Source organism: Salvelinus fontinalis, chromosome 2, assembly GCF_029448725.1.
Source record: "Salvelinus fontinalis isolate EN_2023a chromosome 2, ASM2944872v1, whole genome shotgun sequence".
NCBI classification, from domain to species: domain Eukaryota; kingdom Metazoa; phylum Chordata; class Actinopteri; order Salmoniformes; family Salmonidae; genus Salvelinus; species Salvelinus fontinalis.
In genome coordinates this window covers 60,794,909-60,811,822 of record NC_074666.1, presented here as the reverse complement: position 1 = coordinate 60,811,822, position 16,914 = coordinate 60,794,909, and the positions used below count along the sequence as shown (strand labels likewise).

Below are 16,914 nucleotides of genomic sequence, written 5' to 3'. Positions count from 1 at the left end.
CCCCATTACCAGTGAAACACAGGTTTGGATTATCTCTCTCACTTACTTGCTGTGCTGTTTCGTTGTTCAGTCGTTTCATTCTCAACCAGGATTTCATCATACATGTCAAGCAGTGAAGTTTCAGCTCTGTCTGTCCGTGGCCTCTTCTGTCGTGGGTCCTCTTCCTCAGTGCGTACTGTCACTGTGTCCGTTTCCATCTTGTCCAGATGTGTCTGTAACATTTCACGTAAACCCTGTTACTTGTCTGCATCGAAGTAGCGGTCCTTGTACCTACCATCGAGCATGGTGGCGACACCGTAAAGAGGCTCAGAACGCCACCGAATCGCTTGTTCACAGCCTCTAGTAGAGTACTTTCGCAAGTTTTAGGGGGGTAGCGTTTCGATGCCGTGAGAGAGTATCACATCTGCTGCAGATGCAGTTGATGAGCTTATTTCTCGAGTCAATTGTTCGAATGGAGCTTGGAGTGTGTTCATGTTCTCAAATACCATTGAAATGGTAGCAGCGGTATGAAAACTAGCACATTCTTGAGCATGCAATACGGGCTTTCCTCAGTACGAAATCCTCGCCGACCCACTGTGCTGTCAGACTCAGCATGCTCATGGGGCTGACATTGCTGGTCCAAATAACAAGTAGTAACAAGACGCCCATAACAAGTAGCTCATGGATGTGCGTTTCAACACTACTGTGTAACTCCAGTAGGGCAACATCTAAAAAATAGCGCCTACTTGGTAGTGTGTACCGGGGCTTGAGGTGCTCGACCAGTTGGCGAAAGCCAACATCATCCACGAAAGAGAACGGTTGATTGTCAAGGGCAGGGGTTCTTAAACTTTTTCAGCCTGAGACCAAAATGAGAAATTCTGTGTTTTACTGGGACCCAAGCTTAGGAAAATATGCAGCTATACATAAATATCGGTACATTTTTGCCAATCTTTTTTTCAAAATTATTAGATTTTTTTTTTTTATGTTTTAAAATTGTTTTTTTATTGTTTTAATTGAAATGAAATTAAAATGTACACCTTTATTTAACTAGGCAAGTCAGTTAACACATTCTTATTTTCAATGACGGCCTAGGAACGGTGGGTTAACTGCCTTGTTCAGGGGCAAAACGACAGATTTTTACCATGTCCGCTCAGGGATTCAATCTTGCAACCTTACGGTTAACTAGTCCAACGCTCTAACCACCTGCCTCACGAGGAGCCCGCCTGTTACGCGAATGCATTAAGAAGCCATGGTAAGTTGCTAGCTAGCATTAAACGTATCTTATAAAAAACAATCAATCGTAATGACTAGTTATAACTATACATGGTTGATGATATTACTAGTTTATCTAGCGTGTTCTGCATTGCATATAATCGATGCAGTGCGCATTTGCGAAAAAGGACTGTCGTTGCTCCAACGTGTACCTAACCATAAACATCAATGCCTTTCTTAAAATCAATACACAGAAGTATATACTTTTAAACCTGCATATTTAGCAAAAAGAAATCCAGGTTAGCAGGCAATATTAACCAGGTGAAATTGTGTCACTTCTCTTGCGTTCATTGCACGCTGAGTCAGGGTATATGCTACAGTTTGGGCCGCCTGGCTCATTGCGAACTAATTTGCCAGAATGTTATGTAATTATGACATAACATTGAAGGTTGTGCAATGTAACAGGAATATTTAGATTTATGGATGCCACCCGTTAGATAAAATACGGAACGGTTCCGTATTTCACTGAAAGAATAAACGTTTTGTTTTTGAGATGATAGTTTCCGTATTTGACCATATTAATGACCTAAGGCTCGTATTTCTGTGTTATTATGTTATAATTAAGTCTATGATTTGATAGAGCAGTCTGACTGAGCGATGGTAGGCACCAGCAGGCTCGTAAGGATTCATTCAAACATCACTTTCGTGCGTTTTTTCCAGCAGCTCTTCGCAATGCTTCAAGCATTGCGCTGTTTATGACTTCAAGTCTATCAACTCCTCCTATTTAGCGGGGTGCGCGCTCTGAGACCTGGAGTAGTTGTTCCCCTTGCTCTGCATGGGTAACGCTGCTTCGAGGGTGGCTGTTGTCGATGTGTTCCTGGTTCGAGCCCAGGTAGCGGCGAGGAGAGGGATGGAAGCTATACTGTTACACTGGCAATACTAAAGTGCCAATGAACATCCAATAGTCAAAGGTATATGAAATACAAATCGTATAGAGAGAAATAGTCCTATAATTTCTATAATAACTGCAACCTAAAACTTCTTACCTGGGAATATTGAAGACTCATGTTAAAAGGAACCACCAGCTTTCATATGTTCTCATGTTCTGAGCAAGGAACTTAAACGTTAGCTTTCTTACATGGCACATATTGCACTTTTACTTTCTTCTCCAACACTTTGTTTTTGCATGATTTAGACCAAATTGAACATGTTTCATTATTTATTTGAGGCTAAATTGATTTTATTGATGTATTATATTAAGTTAAAATAAGTGTTCATTCAGTATTGTTGTAATTGTCATTATTACAAATAAATTAAACGGCCGATTTTTAAATCGGTATCGGCTTTTTTTGGTCCTCCAATAAGCGGTATCGGCGTTGAAAAATCATAATCGGCCAACCTCTAATTTCATTGCCCTTATGCCTAAAACAAATGCAATATAGACAAAAACAAAACAATAAAATTACATCTCCATATAAATATGTATTCATGTTTATTTTCCCCCATTTTAAAAACACTCTTACATATCTGTCTAGGTTGGAACTGTTGCTGTTAAAAATACAATAAATAATTTTCATTCTGAACTGGAAGAAATGGATTGATCACATCACACAGATGAATAACAACACACACAAGATCTTTGATAGTGCAACCCTAAGTAACAGTACAGATGAAAAATTATCAGGCTTACTGTACTTCTTACTGTAGAAATTATTGTTAAAAGAAAATCTGGGTTGGAACTGTTGCTGTTAAAATACAATACATCTTTTTTTATTCTGAACTAAATAAACTGATTGATCACATCTGTAGACCAGACAATAAACACACAGTCCTAATGAGAGTGTGTGTGTGGCTGGTTGAAGTTTTCAACAAGCATGTCTATTCTGGGCTCAGTTTTTGACAGTGCAACATTGAGGTCATACTCGGCAATGTGACCGTTTCTGTACTTGTTCTTTAAGTATGTCAGAGTTGAGAACAATGACTCGCATAGGTATGTGGTACCAAACTGGATCAGAACATCTACTGCTTTCTCAGTCAGGCAGGGGGCTGCTTCCTGCTGTAGATGAGCAACCCCGAACTGTGAGTGTTTGCCTCAAAAAGCATCTTGCATCAATCAGTTTATTCCAGTTAAGAATAAAAATGATTATTGTATTTTAACAGCAACAGTTCCAACGTAGACTAGTTTTCAACAATCATTTCTACAGTAGGCCTGAATTTTTCATCTTCAGCTGTACTGTTACTTAGTGCAACCCTAAGTAGCTAGCTTGCTTTGGCGAATGTTAGCTATTAGCTGTGTACAAGGCCATGGGATTGTTTGAAACAGAAACTCACATATACTACTATGAGAGTTAGTTAGTACTCCCTTTATTACTGCTTATCACCTGTTTATAAAATGACAACAATGCCTTGCTAGTTGACTTTTCCACTGTCGAAGCACTGTTTCCTGACGCATTCTGCTATGTTCTGAAAGAACTCCTTGTGGATGTTTGGGCAGTATGTGTCGTTTTATTAATTTGTTCATTATGCGAGTTTCTAATAAGCACTTCTACACGCAATACACATTGTGGGCGCTCCTCGTTATAAGTGTGTATGAAAGAGAGAAACTAATCGCTGTATATGCGTTTCATGACAATTGAGCTCAGTCAGAACTTGTGGCTAGCATGAGTACATTTGATGCTAGCGGTGAGTGATGGCGAGTGGGAATGACAAGTCAGTGACTGACAGCACATCTGCTGCCTGAACAACAGTGCTACATCGTGTGTGTTGTGGGGTGATCTTCAAGAAGACTGCATAAAAAAGATCCGGTAAACCGCGAAGCACACGGGCGTCTCCCTCAAACTGACGCAGCTGCCAAACTGAGCAGAGGCCACTGCTTAAGCAGAAAGCGCACTGAACAGAGAGCGCAGATGCACGTGACCAAATCAATTCCAGTAATTAATGAAACAATTAAAGATGTAGACTGACACGTCGCAACCCACCATTAACAGGTCCGCGACCCACGTTGGGTCGCTACCCATACTTTTAAGAAAGGCGGGTCAAGGGCAATGAATTCCATTATCTTGTCATTTGAGTTGCCACGCTGAAATTTTCTTACTCTTTAAAATGACTGCTCGACTTGAACTTGTTTAGTTGTTGGAAGTGTGCACTTAATTTTTTTCTGCTTTTGTTCTAAGCAGTCGCTGAACGTCTGGGGGTGATGCATTTTCAAATGAGTAATTAGGTTTGTGGTATAAGATTTCTCTCTACCATCGGGAAATAATAGCAGCACAAACGTTGCATATGTTATCTGGTTTTGAAACTTCAAAATAGATCCACACAGCAGACATTGTGGGTTAGGTTATGAATGCTGTGTAGCGCTGTATTTTTCATCTATCTACGTTTATATAGGTATGCACGTCAGCTTTGACATCGGTTTTGCAGCGCGATGTTGGCATTTTTAGCTAATATCGGCCAAAAAAAAAAATCTTTTTTTTTTCTCCGATATACTTACCGCTATATCATGCATCCCTAGTTAAAACCGCTGGGCTTTGCCAGGACGGCCCCCATGACCCAAGTGGAGTCAAGGCTGTGCACTGATCCTTCAGCGGGCAGGTGCTCAAACTGACTTTGGGAAAAGAGGGAGGGCTATCAGCTGGTTGTTGTTTTTTTACAGTTTGTGATTTATGTCTTATGCTTTCAAAGATAATTTCATAATATTCATAGTCTTCTAACTCATGATATATGGCTGGCTGGCTTGTGTGGATATTTTAGTATATGGTGGTTAGCTAGTCTAGACTACCTGTGATGCTGCTGCTGACTGAGGAAGGGATGGAGTCGGGTCGGAGCGAGGGTCGTTGATGCAGCTGCTCCTCTCTTTCTGCCTTACACGCAGCAGAGAATCAGCCAACCAGACCGACTATTAATAATAATGTAAATCAAGTGTTAATCAAATGTCATGCTGCTGAGGCAGCACTGTTTAAACTAGTTGGCTTGCTACACACACTCGACCGGTGACCTCAACTTAAACCATGCATGTTTGCACACGCCCAGTATCCAATCTCAGTACAGGGCAGACCTCAGGTGCAACCAACGGACGGGTTTTGGAGGTGGCGCACTTGACAACATCACAACGACTTGTGGGCAATGGGTTCAGAACAACAACGACAAAACCTTATACATAAAATAATAATTATACCACCACGCAAAAGGGCACTTGGCGAGTGGGAGTTCAAAGGGGCATATGTTGGGCACAGGTTGACTCATGTCTGTGCACGTGCCTGAGCGTAATAGATGTAGTAGTATACACAAGCCCCCTAATATCATTCCAGCTCATCATCAACAAAACAAACATCAACCTGGATTAAAGCAGTTGGGACGTACTCCAGTATATGAGTCATTTTTCTAATGCATGTGAATTAAATGAGTAGAGGCTTTTAATGCTGCTATAATGCTAGATGTTTTTATGATTTTAGTTACTGGCGTTGGTGCAAGAGGAGCCAGTTTTGACTTTGCTTACTGGTTCACATTGTGCCATTAGGATCTTCCTTCATCTACACTCATGTCAGATCGGGTCCTGTCATACATGTATCTGAATGTAGACAACTGGGTACAAATGTGACTGTGGATGTGTAGGTTTTGGATTCACCTTACCCCAAAGTGTCAGCCTAATTGAGGTGGGTGGTGCGACGATATGATCATGTTGTGTCTTCTCTGCATTATGCCATACATTACTACAGTGCATTCGGAAAGTATTCAGACCCCTAGAGTTTTTTGACCTTTTGTTAGGTTACAGCCTTGATTGATGAAGAAAAACATTTATTTAATCTACACACAATACCCTATAATGACAAAGGTACAGAAATACTTTATTTGCATAAGTATTCAGACCCTTTGCTATGAGACTCAATTGAACTCCGGTGCATCCTGTTTCCATTGATCATCCTTGATATGTTTCTACATCTTGATTGGAGTCCACCTGTGGTAAATTCAATTGATTGGACATGATTTGGAAAGGCACACACCTGTCTATATAAGGTCCCACAGTTGACCGTGCATGTCAGAGCCAAACCAAAGCATGAGGTCGAAGGAATTGTTCGTTGAGCTCCAAGACAGGATTGTGTCAAGGCACAGATCTGGGGAAGGGTACCAAAAATGGCTGCAGCATTGAAGGTCTCCAAGAACACAGTGGCCTCCATCATTCTTAAATGGAAGAAGTTTGGAATCACCTAGACTCTTACTAGAGCTGGCCGCACGGCCAAATTTGAGCAATTGGGGGAGAAGGGCCTTGGTCAGGGAGGTGACCAAGAATCCGAGGGTCCCACTGACAGAGCTCCAGAGTTCCTTTGTGGAGATGGTTGTCCTTCTGGAAGGTTCTCCCATCTCTGCAGCACTCTAACAATCAGGCCTTTATGGTAGAGGGGCCAGACAAAAGCTACTCTTCAGTAAAAAGCACATGACCGCAAGCTTGGACTCTGACCATGAAAAACAAGATTCTTTGGTCTGAAACCAAGATTAAACTCTTTGGTTTGAATGCCAAGTGTCACGTCTGGAGGAAACCTTGCACCATCCCTACGGTGAAGCATGGTGGTGACAGCATCCTGCTGTGGGGATGTTTTGCAGCGGAAGGGACTGGGAGACTAGTCAGGATCAAGTGAAAGATGAACGGAGCAAAGTACCGAGAGATCCTTGATGGAAACCTGCTCAAGATCTCAGACTGGGACGAAGGTTCACCTTCCAACAGGACGTCAACGCAGGATTGGCTTTGGGACAAGTCCTTGAGTGGCCCAGCCAGAGCTCAAACATCTCTGGAGAAACCTGTAAATAGCTGTGCGGCGACGCTCCCAACCTGACAGAGCTTGAGAGGATCTACAGAGAAGAATAGGAGAAAGACCCCAAATACAGGTGTGCCAAGCTTGTAGTGTCATACCCAAGAAGACTCGAGGCTGTAATCGCTGCCAAAGGTGCTTCAACAACGTACTGAGTAAAGGGTCTGAATACTTATGTAAATTAGATATTGAAGAAAAAAATTACTTTTTACTTTGTCATTTTGGGGTATTGTGTGTAGATTTGAGGAAAAACATGAATTTAATACTGGATCTACTGATTTTGCCGGGTTCTTCTCCTTTGCATTTCTCCTTTTCTCCCTACTCTACTCTCCTCAATCCACTTCTTTCTCACACCCTTTCTACCTTCCCTTCCACTCATCTTCCCCCAGCTCTTCTCCATCGTGATCTTTGGCTGTATAGCCAACGAGGGCTATGTGAACCGGCCTGACGAGATTGAGGAGTTCTGCATCTTCAACAGGAACCAGAATGCCTGTAACTACGCCGTGGGGATGGGCACCCTGGCTTTCCTAAGTTGTGCTGCCTTCCTGGCCCTGGATGTCTACTTCCCCCAGATCAGCAGCGTCAAGGACCGCAAGAAGGCTGTGCTTGCTGACATCGGCGTGTCTGGTAAGCTCTGGGGTGTAGTTTCCCCTAGGCACCGATCTATGAACAGCTTCTCCTCCCCCAAGCTTAACCTTAACCATTACTATGGTAAATGCAAAACTGAACCCAGATCAGTATCTAGGGACAACTTCACCCCACATAGGAATGATGTTGTTTTGGGTTGTTGGTGTGGGTCTACACTATCTTTGACTGGGGGATGGTGGAGGTTATTGTGTGTTCGTTAACAGCAAAGACGGGTTGTTTTAGTGTTAAGTTGGTCATGATAAGAGTTTGGTGTGTGTTTGGAGGCACGTTGTTTTTCTGGGGGCTCTGTGGAGATTCAGTTCAGGGGTGGGGAGGGGGATGTGGCCTTTGTCTTTAGCCTTTCTAAACTCTTAGGAAACACTGATCAATACATGGACATTGATAAAGGTCTTGTTTCTTCAATAGCCATTAGGTGTGCTGGGCCCTGTATGTATAATCCCTCCTTTCCTTGATGCAATCACTCCGACGTGACTGGATTGGCGTAGAAGCAAGCTCTTCACTGCATTGCTCTCACAAATGTATATTATATCAGGTTGGTGATTACTTCAAGGAAAGGATTAAGGAAGGATGCATATTAATAGTATTGGAACAGAGCCCTGGAATTTGAATCACGCTCTAGGGCATTGGCAGACTTGAGGACTGTAGGTGCCATTTTGAATGTGCACAGGTGCCCCCCTCTGGTTAGTTGTGGTGTGACTGATATACCCTAACATACCCGTTATGAACTTAGAGGCTCGGTTTTGATTACTGTGAGGCTTGTAAAATGGTTGCAAAAAATATGTTGTGTATCAGTAGTTGATCTAATGTTTTTATATTGTCGCATGACCAGTCTGTTATTTGCATGTCATTTGTAATCTGGTATTACTGAGTATGTTACATTTTAAGAGCAGATTTTTTTTCTTTAGTTTTGCCACCCATAGTATTAATGGTTTCTGTTTTGTAATTCTCCCTTTTTTTTCTCTCTCTCTCACCCCATCCTTCCTGTAGCATTCTGGTCATTTGTCTGGTTTGTGGGGTTCTGTTTCCTGGCCAACCAGTGGCAGGTTGCCAAGGAGGAGGACAACCCTTTAAGGGAGGGCGCGGACGCAGCCCGAGCCGCCATTACCTTCGCCTTCTTCTCCATCTTCACCTGGGTACGTACAGTACAACAGCCCACCATTTCATTAACCCTCCTGTCTGGCGTAATGGCCATTTGTGCGTCTACAATATAGAAAAGATGATGTATATTACACAAAATGTATTCATATCACATTTTTCCATCCCTTCAAATAAATTGGTTACATAACACCTCTGCCTTCTTCATCAGGCTCTAATTCTGCTCTGTCTGAAGCTTGGTCCTAACATTCTGCCCCTCTTTGTCAGTCTTAACTTACCTCTGTTTAACACTGCTTTTCTTCATCTTTAAAAGTGTCTACTGTCTTCTGTTTTTCTGCAGTTTTGTAACCTGGATCTAAACCTTCTCTCCTTATTTTATCTTCTCCTTTGGGTCTGTTTCGATTCCTCTCTTTCTCCATTTTATTCTTTGTCTATGCTATATTGTTGTCTACAATAACGCCTCATCTCTGTTTTAGCTAGATCTGGACTAAGTTTCTCCCTCTTTGCCAATTGAATCTTTGCTTCTGTCTTTTTAGAAAAAGCTTAAGGTTTTTGTTATAAAATGTTACTTTATGGAAGGATTGTATCTGGTGAATATTGGGGTCATCCTCACCACCCTTTCTACCATAACTGTCCACTGACCCAGTCCCTGACATACCCGTCTGTCTCTCTCTAGGGTGCTCTGACACTGCTGTCCCTGGAGAGGATAAAGAGAGTGTCGTTCGAAGAAGAGTACAACAAGCTGTTCATTCCACAGCCCACACCACCACTAGCCTAATGATAGATATCCTGACCCTCATCCTTAGCATAATTTCCCTCACACCAACTTCCCTTTCAGGCTGTCTGAATGATGTCCTCCGTAGATGTCCAAACACAGTGAAGGAGTACCTTGTATTTGTTTACTATGATTGGCTAGTGTTTACAGCTAGGATATGCTTGCTGGATTCAGATTGCACTTCCAAAGTGGCTTGATATTAAACCATTGCCGGAAATGAGAGTCTTTGTGGTGTTAAAACAGTGGTTCTGTTGACATATCAGGTTCTCATTGCCTGGCATAGTAAGCCACCATTTTATCTATGTTTACCTTTGCTGGTTGTCTCAATTTATTTTTATGGAAAGTATTATTTTGTTAAGAACTTTTTGGTAAAATCATTTGATTTCATGGTACCATTCAAATTAGATTGAACATTTTCTGTTGTAGCCACTTTGCATGTTTGGGGTCAATTCAGGAAATTATTAGAAAGTGACAAATATTTACAGAGTTCATACCAGTTTGACCCCAGACCTTGTTAGATTGTTACTTAGATATGTAGTAATTGTATTGTTAATTTTTCACATTGTATTTCAATGCCAAAACTGCAAATCTGTGAAGGAAAAGCCTAGCTATGAACTCTGTTCACCTCCTCTCCCTAATCTAGCCTTATGCTCCCCCATACACACATACCACAGCTGTAGCTAACTACTACAGCTTAATGACGTGCCTTTAGTGTTACCTGGCCCAGCTGGCTGCAACCACTGTGAATCTTCGTCTGTTATTTTGTATTATGAGTTAGGATTCAAATCAGATTTTTAAAATTTTGTTTGGGTATTTTTGCTTTGTTTATGACACTTGGATCATTTGTGAATGTTTGTGTTGAAAAGACAAAACAAAGACGGTGCCTAATCAGGTGAAAGGTTACTCACTTCATTCCAAGACCAGTGACTGTAATCTGTTTTGACACTCCCCACTTAAAGCCGACTAACGGAATAATCCTCCCGCTCTAACATTTTCTCTCTTCCTTCCTTCCTTCCTCCATTTCTTTTTCTCTCTCGTTATCCCACCACTCTTATCATCTAACTACCATTCATCCTCCTAATCTTACTTCATACCTTTTTTTAATCAATGGCATGCTACCTGACATACCCCCCTCCCCAACTATCATTGGTTGAATCTATCGTGTCATCTCATTCTGCCCATCTGTCATATTCAAATCCCACCCACACAACCCCATGTCTCCACCTTTCCTGTTTATTCCACCTACCCGCATATTGTTTTGCTATTGCTTTCATGTTGTTTCCCATCCCCTTTCCAATCGCTCGCTGCCCCCTATGGTCTGTGCTCCCTCTTCCCTTCTCCACGCATACATTATTTTGCTATCGCCTCTATACTATTGCCCATTCCCTTTTCAATTGCTCGCCCACCCCATAACACCCTCTCTGCTCTGAAGGCGGTGCAGGCCTTCCTGGGCTTTCAGAAGTACAAGCTGGGGGCTGACTCGGCCCTCTTCTCCCAGGAGTATGTTGACCCTACCGCCGACCCCAACGCTGCGGCCCCCATGGGCACTGACTACACGGGCTACACCGCCGACACTGACCCCACGGCCAGCACAGAGCTAGCCTTTGACGGCTCCACTGGCTACCAGGGCCAGGAGTACTGAGCCAGAGGGCCAAGGGAGTAGAAGGCCCAGGGAGGGGTATTCAGCATTAGGGGTGGTTTAAGGGGACATGTTTGTGGTTTATGGGACATGGGGTGGCTTTAAAAGTAGCCAAGTCCCAGATCTGTTTGTGTTAGGTGTGATAATGAAATACAGAGCCTTCAGAAACTATTCAAACCCTTTGTCTTTTTCCACATTTTGTTGTGTTACAGCCTAAATTTCAAATTGATTAAATTGAGATTGTGTCACTGGCTGACACACAATAGCCCATAATGTCAAAGTAGAATTATGTTTTTAGAAATGTTTACATATTTAAAAAGAAAAAGAAGAATAATTAAAGCTGAAATGTCTTGAGTCAATATGTATTCAACCATTTTTTTTTTTATGGCAAGCCTAAATAAGTTCAGGAGTAAAAATTTGCTTAGTTTGAGCATGGGGAAGTTATTGATTAGACTTTGCATGTTGTATCAATACACCCAGTCACTTCAAAGACACAGGCATCCTCCTAACTCAAGGAATGCACTCAGAGATTTCACCACGAGGCCGATGGTGACTTTAAAACAGTTAGAGTTTAATGGCAGTGATAGGGGAGAACTGAGAATGGATCAACAACATTGTAGTCACTCTATAATACTAACCTAAATGATAGAGTGAAAAGGAGGCCTGTATAGAATTAAAATATTCCTGTTTGAAATAAGGCACTAAAGTAAAACCTGCAAAAAATGTGACAAAGAAATTAACTTTATGTCCTGAATAGAAAGTGTTATGTTTGGGGTAAATCCAACACAAAATAGCACTGACCACCACATTTCATATTTTCAAGCATGGTGGTGTCTGCAACATGTTATGGGTATGCTTGTCATCGGCAAGGACTAGGGATTTTCTTTATTTTTTGATAAAAATAAATGGAATAGAGCTAAGCACAGGCAAAATATTAGAGGAAAACCTGGTTCAGTCTGCTTTCCAACATACACTGGGAGACAAATTCACCTTTCAGCAGGAAAGTTACGAGGGCAAATATACACTGGTGTTGCTTACCAAGACGGCATTGAATGTTCCTTAATGGCCTAGTTACAATTTTGACTTAAATCAACTTGAAAATCTATGACAAGACTGGAAAAGGCTGTCTAGCAATGATCAACAACCAACTGGACAGAGCTTGAAGAATTTAAAAAAGAATAATGTGCAAATATTGTACAATTAAGGTGTGCAAAGCTCTTAAAGACTCATAGCTGTACTCGCTGCCAAAGGATCTATCATGTATTGACTCAGGGGAGTAAGTACTTAGGTAAATGAGATATTTCTGTATTTAATTTTCAATACATTTCCTAAACTTTTTAAAAACATGTTTTAACGTTGTCATTAGAAGGTACATTATTTAATCCATTTTGAATTCAGGCTGTAACACAACGAAATGTGGAATAAATCGAGTGCTATGAATACTTTCTGAAGGCAATGTAGGAGTTGGCAATATGGCACTAACAGATCTGAGACTTGAATACCTGACAGGGACTTTGGGTGGCTAACGGGGTGGAACAGGATCAAGGGTTGGCAATCACTGTGTGTGAGTGAGTGCTACAACATTTTGGGGGGGTGCAGTTTTGGTTGGCCACCTCCATGGGATCAGACAGAGTTCTAACCAGAAGTGGGGTTATTGTCTGCAGCCTTAATTCACTTGTGTGTGTCCCAATTGTCCACCCTTCTCCCAAAGTGTGTACTATCATACTCCCCATCATGGATAAAATGGGATTGGTGTAAGCATTGGCTGGAAGGAGTTTCCACCAACCCTTGATGGGGAGTGCGCAAGTGCTCACTTTTTGAGAGAGGTGGAGAATTGGGATGCAGTCTTGGAACTCACACACCAATACTCCCACAATATATCAACACAAATTAAAGAAGGAACCTTAGGAATACAATTGATGTGCATAACTACTTTCTGGAAAACATAAAGGGACCAGATAGTCGCCTGATGATATAGGTGATGAGACCTGAACAACACAAGTCCTACGTAACACCACTGTGTTTTGTGGGCCTCAACACTGTGGCCCGGTCATTGCACAATGACCTAGGACCTGCTTGCCATATCTTTTCTGACAGTTTAGCTTTCTTTGTTTGGTGTCTACTATTGGTCATGGAGGACTGCATTGATTAATGTTTTCTGCCTATCTATGCCAAGTTAACACCCAAGCCAAACCTACTGTTAACAGTGCTAAATCTGAAAGGTTATCCCATCATACAGGCCAAAGGACAGGGTATGACATACAGGAACCGAACAACTAACAGTAAAGCACAACTATAGACAAGCCACAATTACACATATTGAGCCGTTACAGATGTGTAACCAAATTCTATAATGATGACGTGTAAGCACCAATAAAGAAGACCAACGTACATAACCAACTTAAAAGCCAAGTCCTTTTCTGCCAATAACCAACCCCCATGCACCAACGTTGACAGCCAACCAAAATGTGACCAACACTGGCTTGACACTAGTAACTGACCTAGAGTATGTCCTTAAAATCAAAGTGAGAATGTCCATTGTATACTCCTGTCCTCTCTCCTCACCTTCTCAAAACCTATTGGAGGAGAAAGTCAGAGGGGTGGGATCTCTCATTTGACTTCACTAGAATACCAGCAATTGATTTCAGACAGACCAGTGCTTGTTATCTCTTCTTTCATGCCAACAGCTGAAGACTTTAGTGATTTCTTTCCAAATGTTCGTAATGATCCATGTATGTGTGACTGAGTGTTTTTTTTTCAAGGCAAAACATGCGCAAGAATTGTATATACATAAAAATATATATATGTTTGAGATTTTTAAGTATATATACAGTACCAGTCCAAAGTTTGGACACACCTACTCATTCAAGCACTTTTCTTTATTTTTACTATTTTCTGCATTGTGGAATAATAGCGAAGACATCAAAACTATGAAATAACACATGGAATCATGTAACCAAAAAAGTGTTAAACAAATCAAAATATATTTTATATTTGAGATTCTTCAAAGTAGCCACCCTTTGCCTTGATGACAGCTTTGCACACTCTTGGCATTCTCTCAACCAGCTTCGTGAGATAGTCACCTGGAATGCGTTTCCAACAGTCTTGAAGTAGTTCCCACATATGCTGAGCACTTGTGGTTGCTTTTCCTTCACTCTGCAGTCCAACTAATCCCAAACCATCTCACTTGGGTTGAGGTCGGGTGATTATGGAGGCCAGGTCATCTGATGCAGCACTCCATCACTCTCCTTTTTGGTCAAATAACCCTTACACAGCCTGGAGGTGTGTTGGGTCATTGTCTTGTTGAAAAACAAATGATAGTCCCACTAAGCGCAAACCTGGTGGAATGGAGTATTGCTGCCGAATGCTGTGGTAGCCATGCTGGTTAAGTGTGCCTTGAATTCTAAATAAATAACTGACAGTGTCACTAGCAAGCACTCCCACACCATCACACCTCCTCCTCCGTACTTCATGGGAACCACACGTTCACCTACTCGTCGTCTCACAAATCCATGGCGGTTGGAACCAAAAATCTCAAATTTGGACTCATCAGACCAAAGGACAGATTTCCACCGGTCTAATGTCCATTGTTTGTGTTACTTGGCCAAAGCAAGCCTCTTCTTATTATTGGTTTCCTTTAGTAGTGGTTTCTTTGCAGCAATTTGACCATGAAGGCCTGATTTTCAAGCAGTCTCCTCTAAACAGTTGATGTTAAGATGTGTCTGTTACTTGATCTCTGTGAAGTATTTTTTGGGCTGCAATTTCTGAGGCTGGTAACTGTAATAAACTTATCATTTGCAGCAGAGGTAACTCTGGGTCTTCCCTTCCTGTGGCGGTCCTCATGAGAGCAAGTTTCATCATAGCGCTTGATGGTTTTTGCGACTGCACTTTGAAGAAAGTTTCAGAGTTCTTGAAATGTTTCGGATTGACTGACCTTCATGTCTTAAAGTAATTTGAGCTGTTCTTGCTATATGCTATATGGACTTGGTCTTTTACCAAATAGGGCTATCTTCTGTATACCACACCTACCTTGTCAAAACACAACTGATTGGCTCAAACGCATTAAGAAGGAAATAAATTCCACAAAGTAACTTTTAACAAAGCACACCTGTTATATGAAATGTATTCCAGGTGACTACCTCATGAAGCTGGTTGAGAGAATGCCAAGAGTGTGCAAAGCTGTCATCAAGGCAAAGGGTGGCTACTTTGACGAATCTCAAATATAAAATATATTTTGATTTTGGTTACTACATGATTGTGTTATTTCATAGTTTTGATGTCTTCATTATTACTCTACAATGTAGAAAATAGTAACAAATTAAGAAAAACCCTTGAATGAGTAGGCATGTCCAAACATTTGACTGGTAATGCATATACTACAGATATTATGAAAAAAAACAGGACATTTTTATTTTGTGGCATACATAAAAAGTGTAATTATATATGTATGAAATAACATTTTTAATACATTATTATTAACCAGATATTACTATGTTATAAACTTAGATAATATATTGTACCTATTGTTAAAATAGCATATGTCTATATGTATTAATGCATTTAAAGTGTATGTGTTTCAAAAATAACTGACATCTTCGGCTTTCATTATGTGAGGTACGGTATTGTTTTCTGAATCAGGAAACATTTTCTTTGTCTGCTGTTTTACTGTTGCAAACCTTTCTGGGGCGAAACATTTAGGTGAAACTTTGTTTGGATAGTCCGAAGTAGATGGGTTGTAGATGGTCAGTAGATGTTCAGTAACTGTCAACAACATTTCAACTAACTATTCACTAACCCTAATCTTAACCCTTATTCTAAACGTAACCCTAACTGTAACCTTAGCAGACATTTGCTTATCAACAGCTACTTAGTTGATATTATAACCATCTGTAGTTCATCTATATGGGACTATACAAATAAAGTGTGACCAACAATTATAAAGATAAACTGGGATAACGGGACAAAACTACCAATTATATAGACATTGTGTAAGAATTATGTGGTCTTTGTGTGCTACTACAGAGTTGGGAAAAAAAAAAATAGTTGTAATGCTTTTGATGTAATGATTTTTGATTAAATTAATCAGATAATTAATTAGGGATACATTTAAATAACTGTTTCCTGTTTGTTGCTTGTTTGTGAAAGATCTGATGTAGATGTGGTGGACTTTGTCGGGAGACGATCAATAAAGGAAAAGCTGTGGTATGGTTGAACTTGAGTGCAACTATGTTTGTTTATTTATTCATGTGGGTTTTACTATTTAAACCCAGCGTTGAAATATGTCTGGTGTTAACCTTTGTGGCTGATATGATTCTCTACTGTCTGATCTTCTTCTTGATACCACAGCATCCAAAAAAGAACCCGGCGAAGGCAGCGGACAAGCGGGAGCCGAACGAGGCTTTCTTGGGTTTCTCTGCAGCAGCTGAAACTACAGATCAACAAGAGATCAGTACTCTGACAGGCCTGTAATAGCTTCTGTCCCCTGTATTTAAATGGTACACATATTAACACAATTCCCCACAATGGATTTAGCTGATTTCCACAACAAATGAAAAGGTAACCTGCAAGTGAGCATTTGTTATGTTAGGAAAAATTACCGTGCAGAGGTGCCACTGAATTATTGAATTTCTTTCCTTTATGAGGCTTGAAAGATTTCATCTGGCGTTTGTTCTGAAACTTCGCCGTCTTCGATAGCGTTGTAGGCACCTCAGGCTGCTGTTAACAGCAGACGTACAACGTGACATTGACTTGACGTTCATGTG

The 16,914-nt window shown here is 41.1% G+C and overlaps 1 protein-coding gene across 2 annotated transcripts in view; it reads left to right on the top strand.

Annotated features, from left to right (window-relative positions):
- LOC129822577 (synaptogyrin-1-like) overlaps window positions 1-16,365 on the top strand; it is a 38,198-nt gene extending 21,833 nt beyond the window's left edge. The window contains exons 2-4 of one of the 2 annotated variants that reach the window (XM_055880922.1): window positions 7,385-7,622; window positions 8,631-8,776; window positions 10,946-16,365. In XM_055880922.1, the coding sequence (XP_055736897.1) occupies window positions 7,385-7,622; window positions 8,631-8,776; window positions 10,946-11,155 (594 nt within the window). In that variant the 3' untranslated portion in view covers window positions 11,156-16,365. The other variant, XM_055880930.1, reaches the window with a different exon arrangement.
- The last annotated feature ends 549 nt before the right edge of the window (window positions 16,366-16,914 follow it).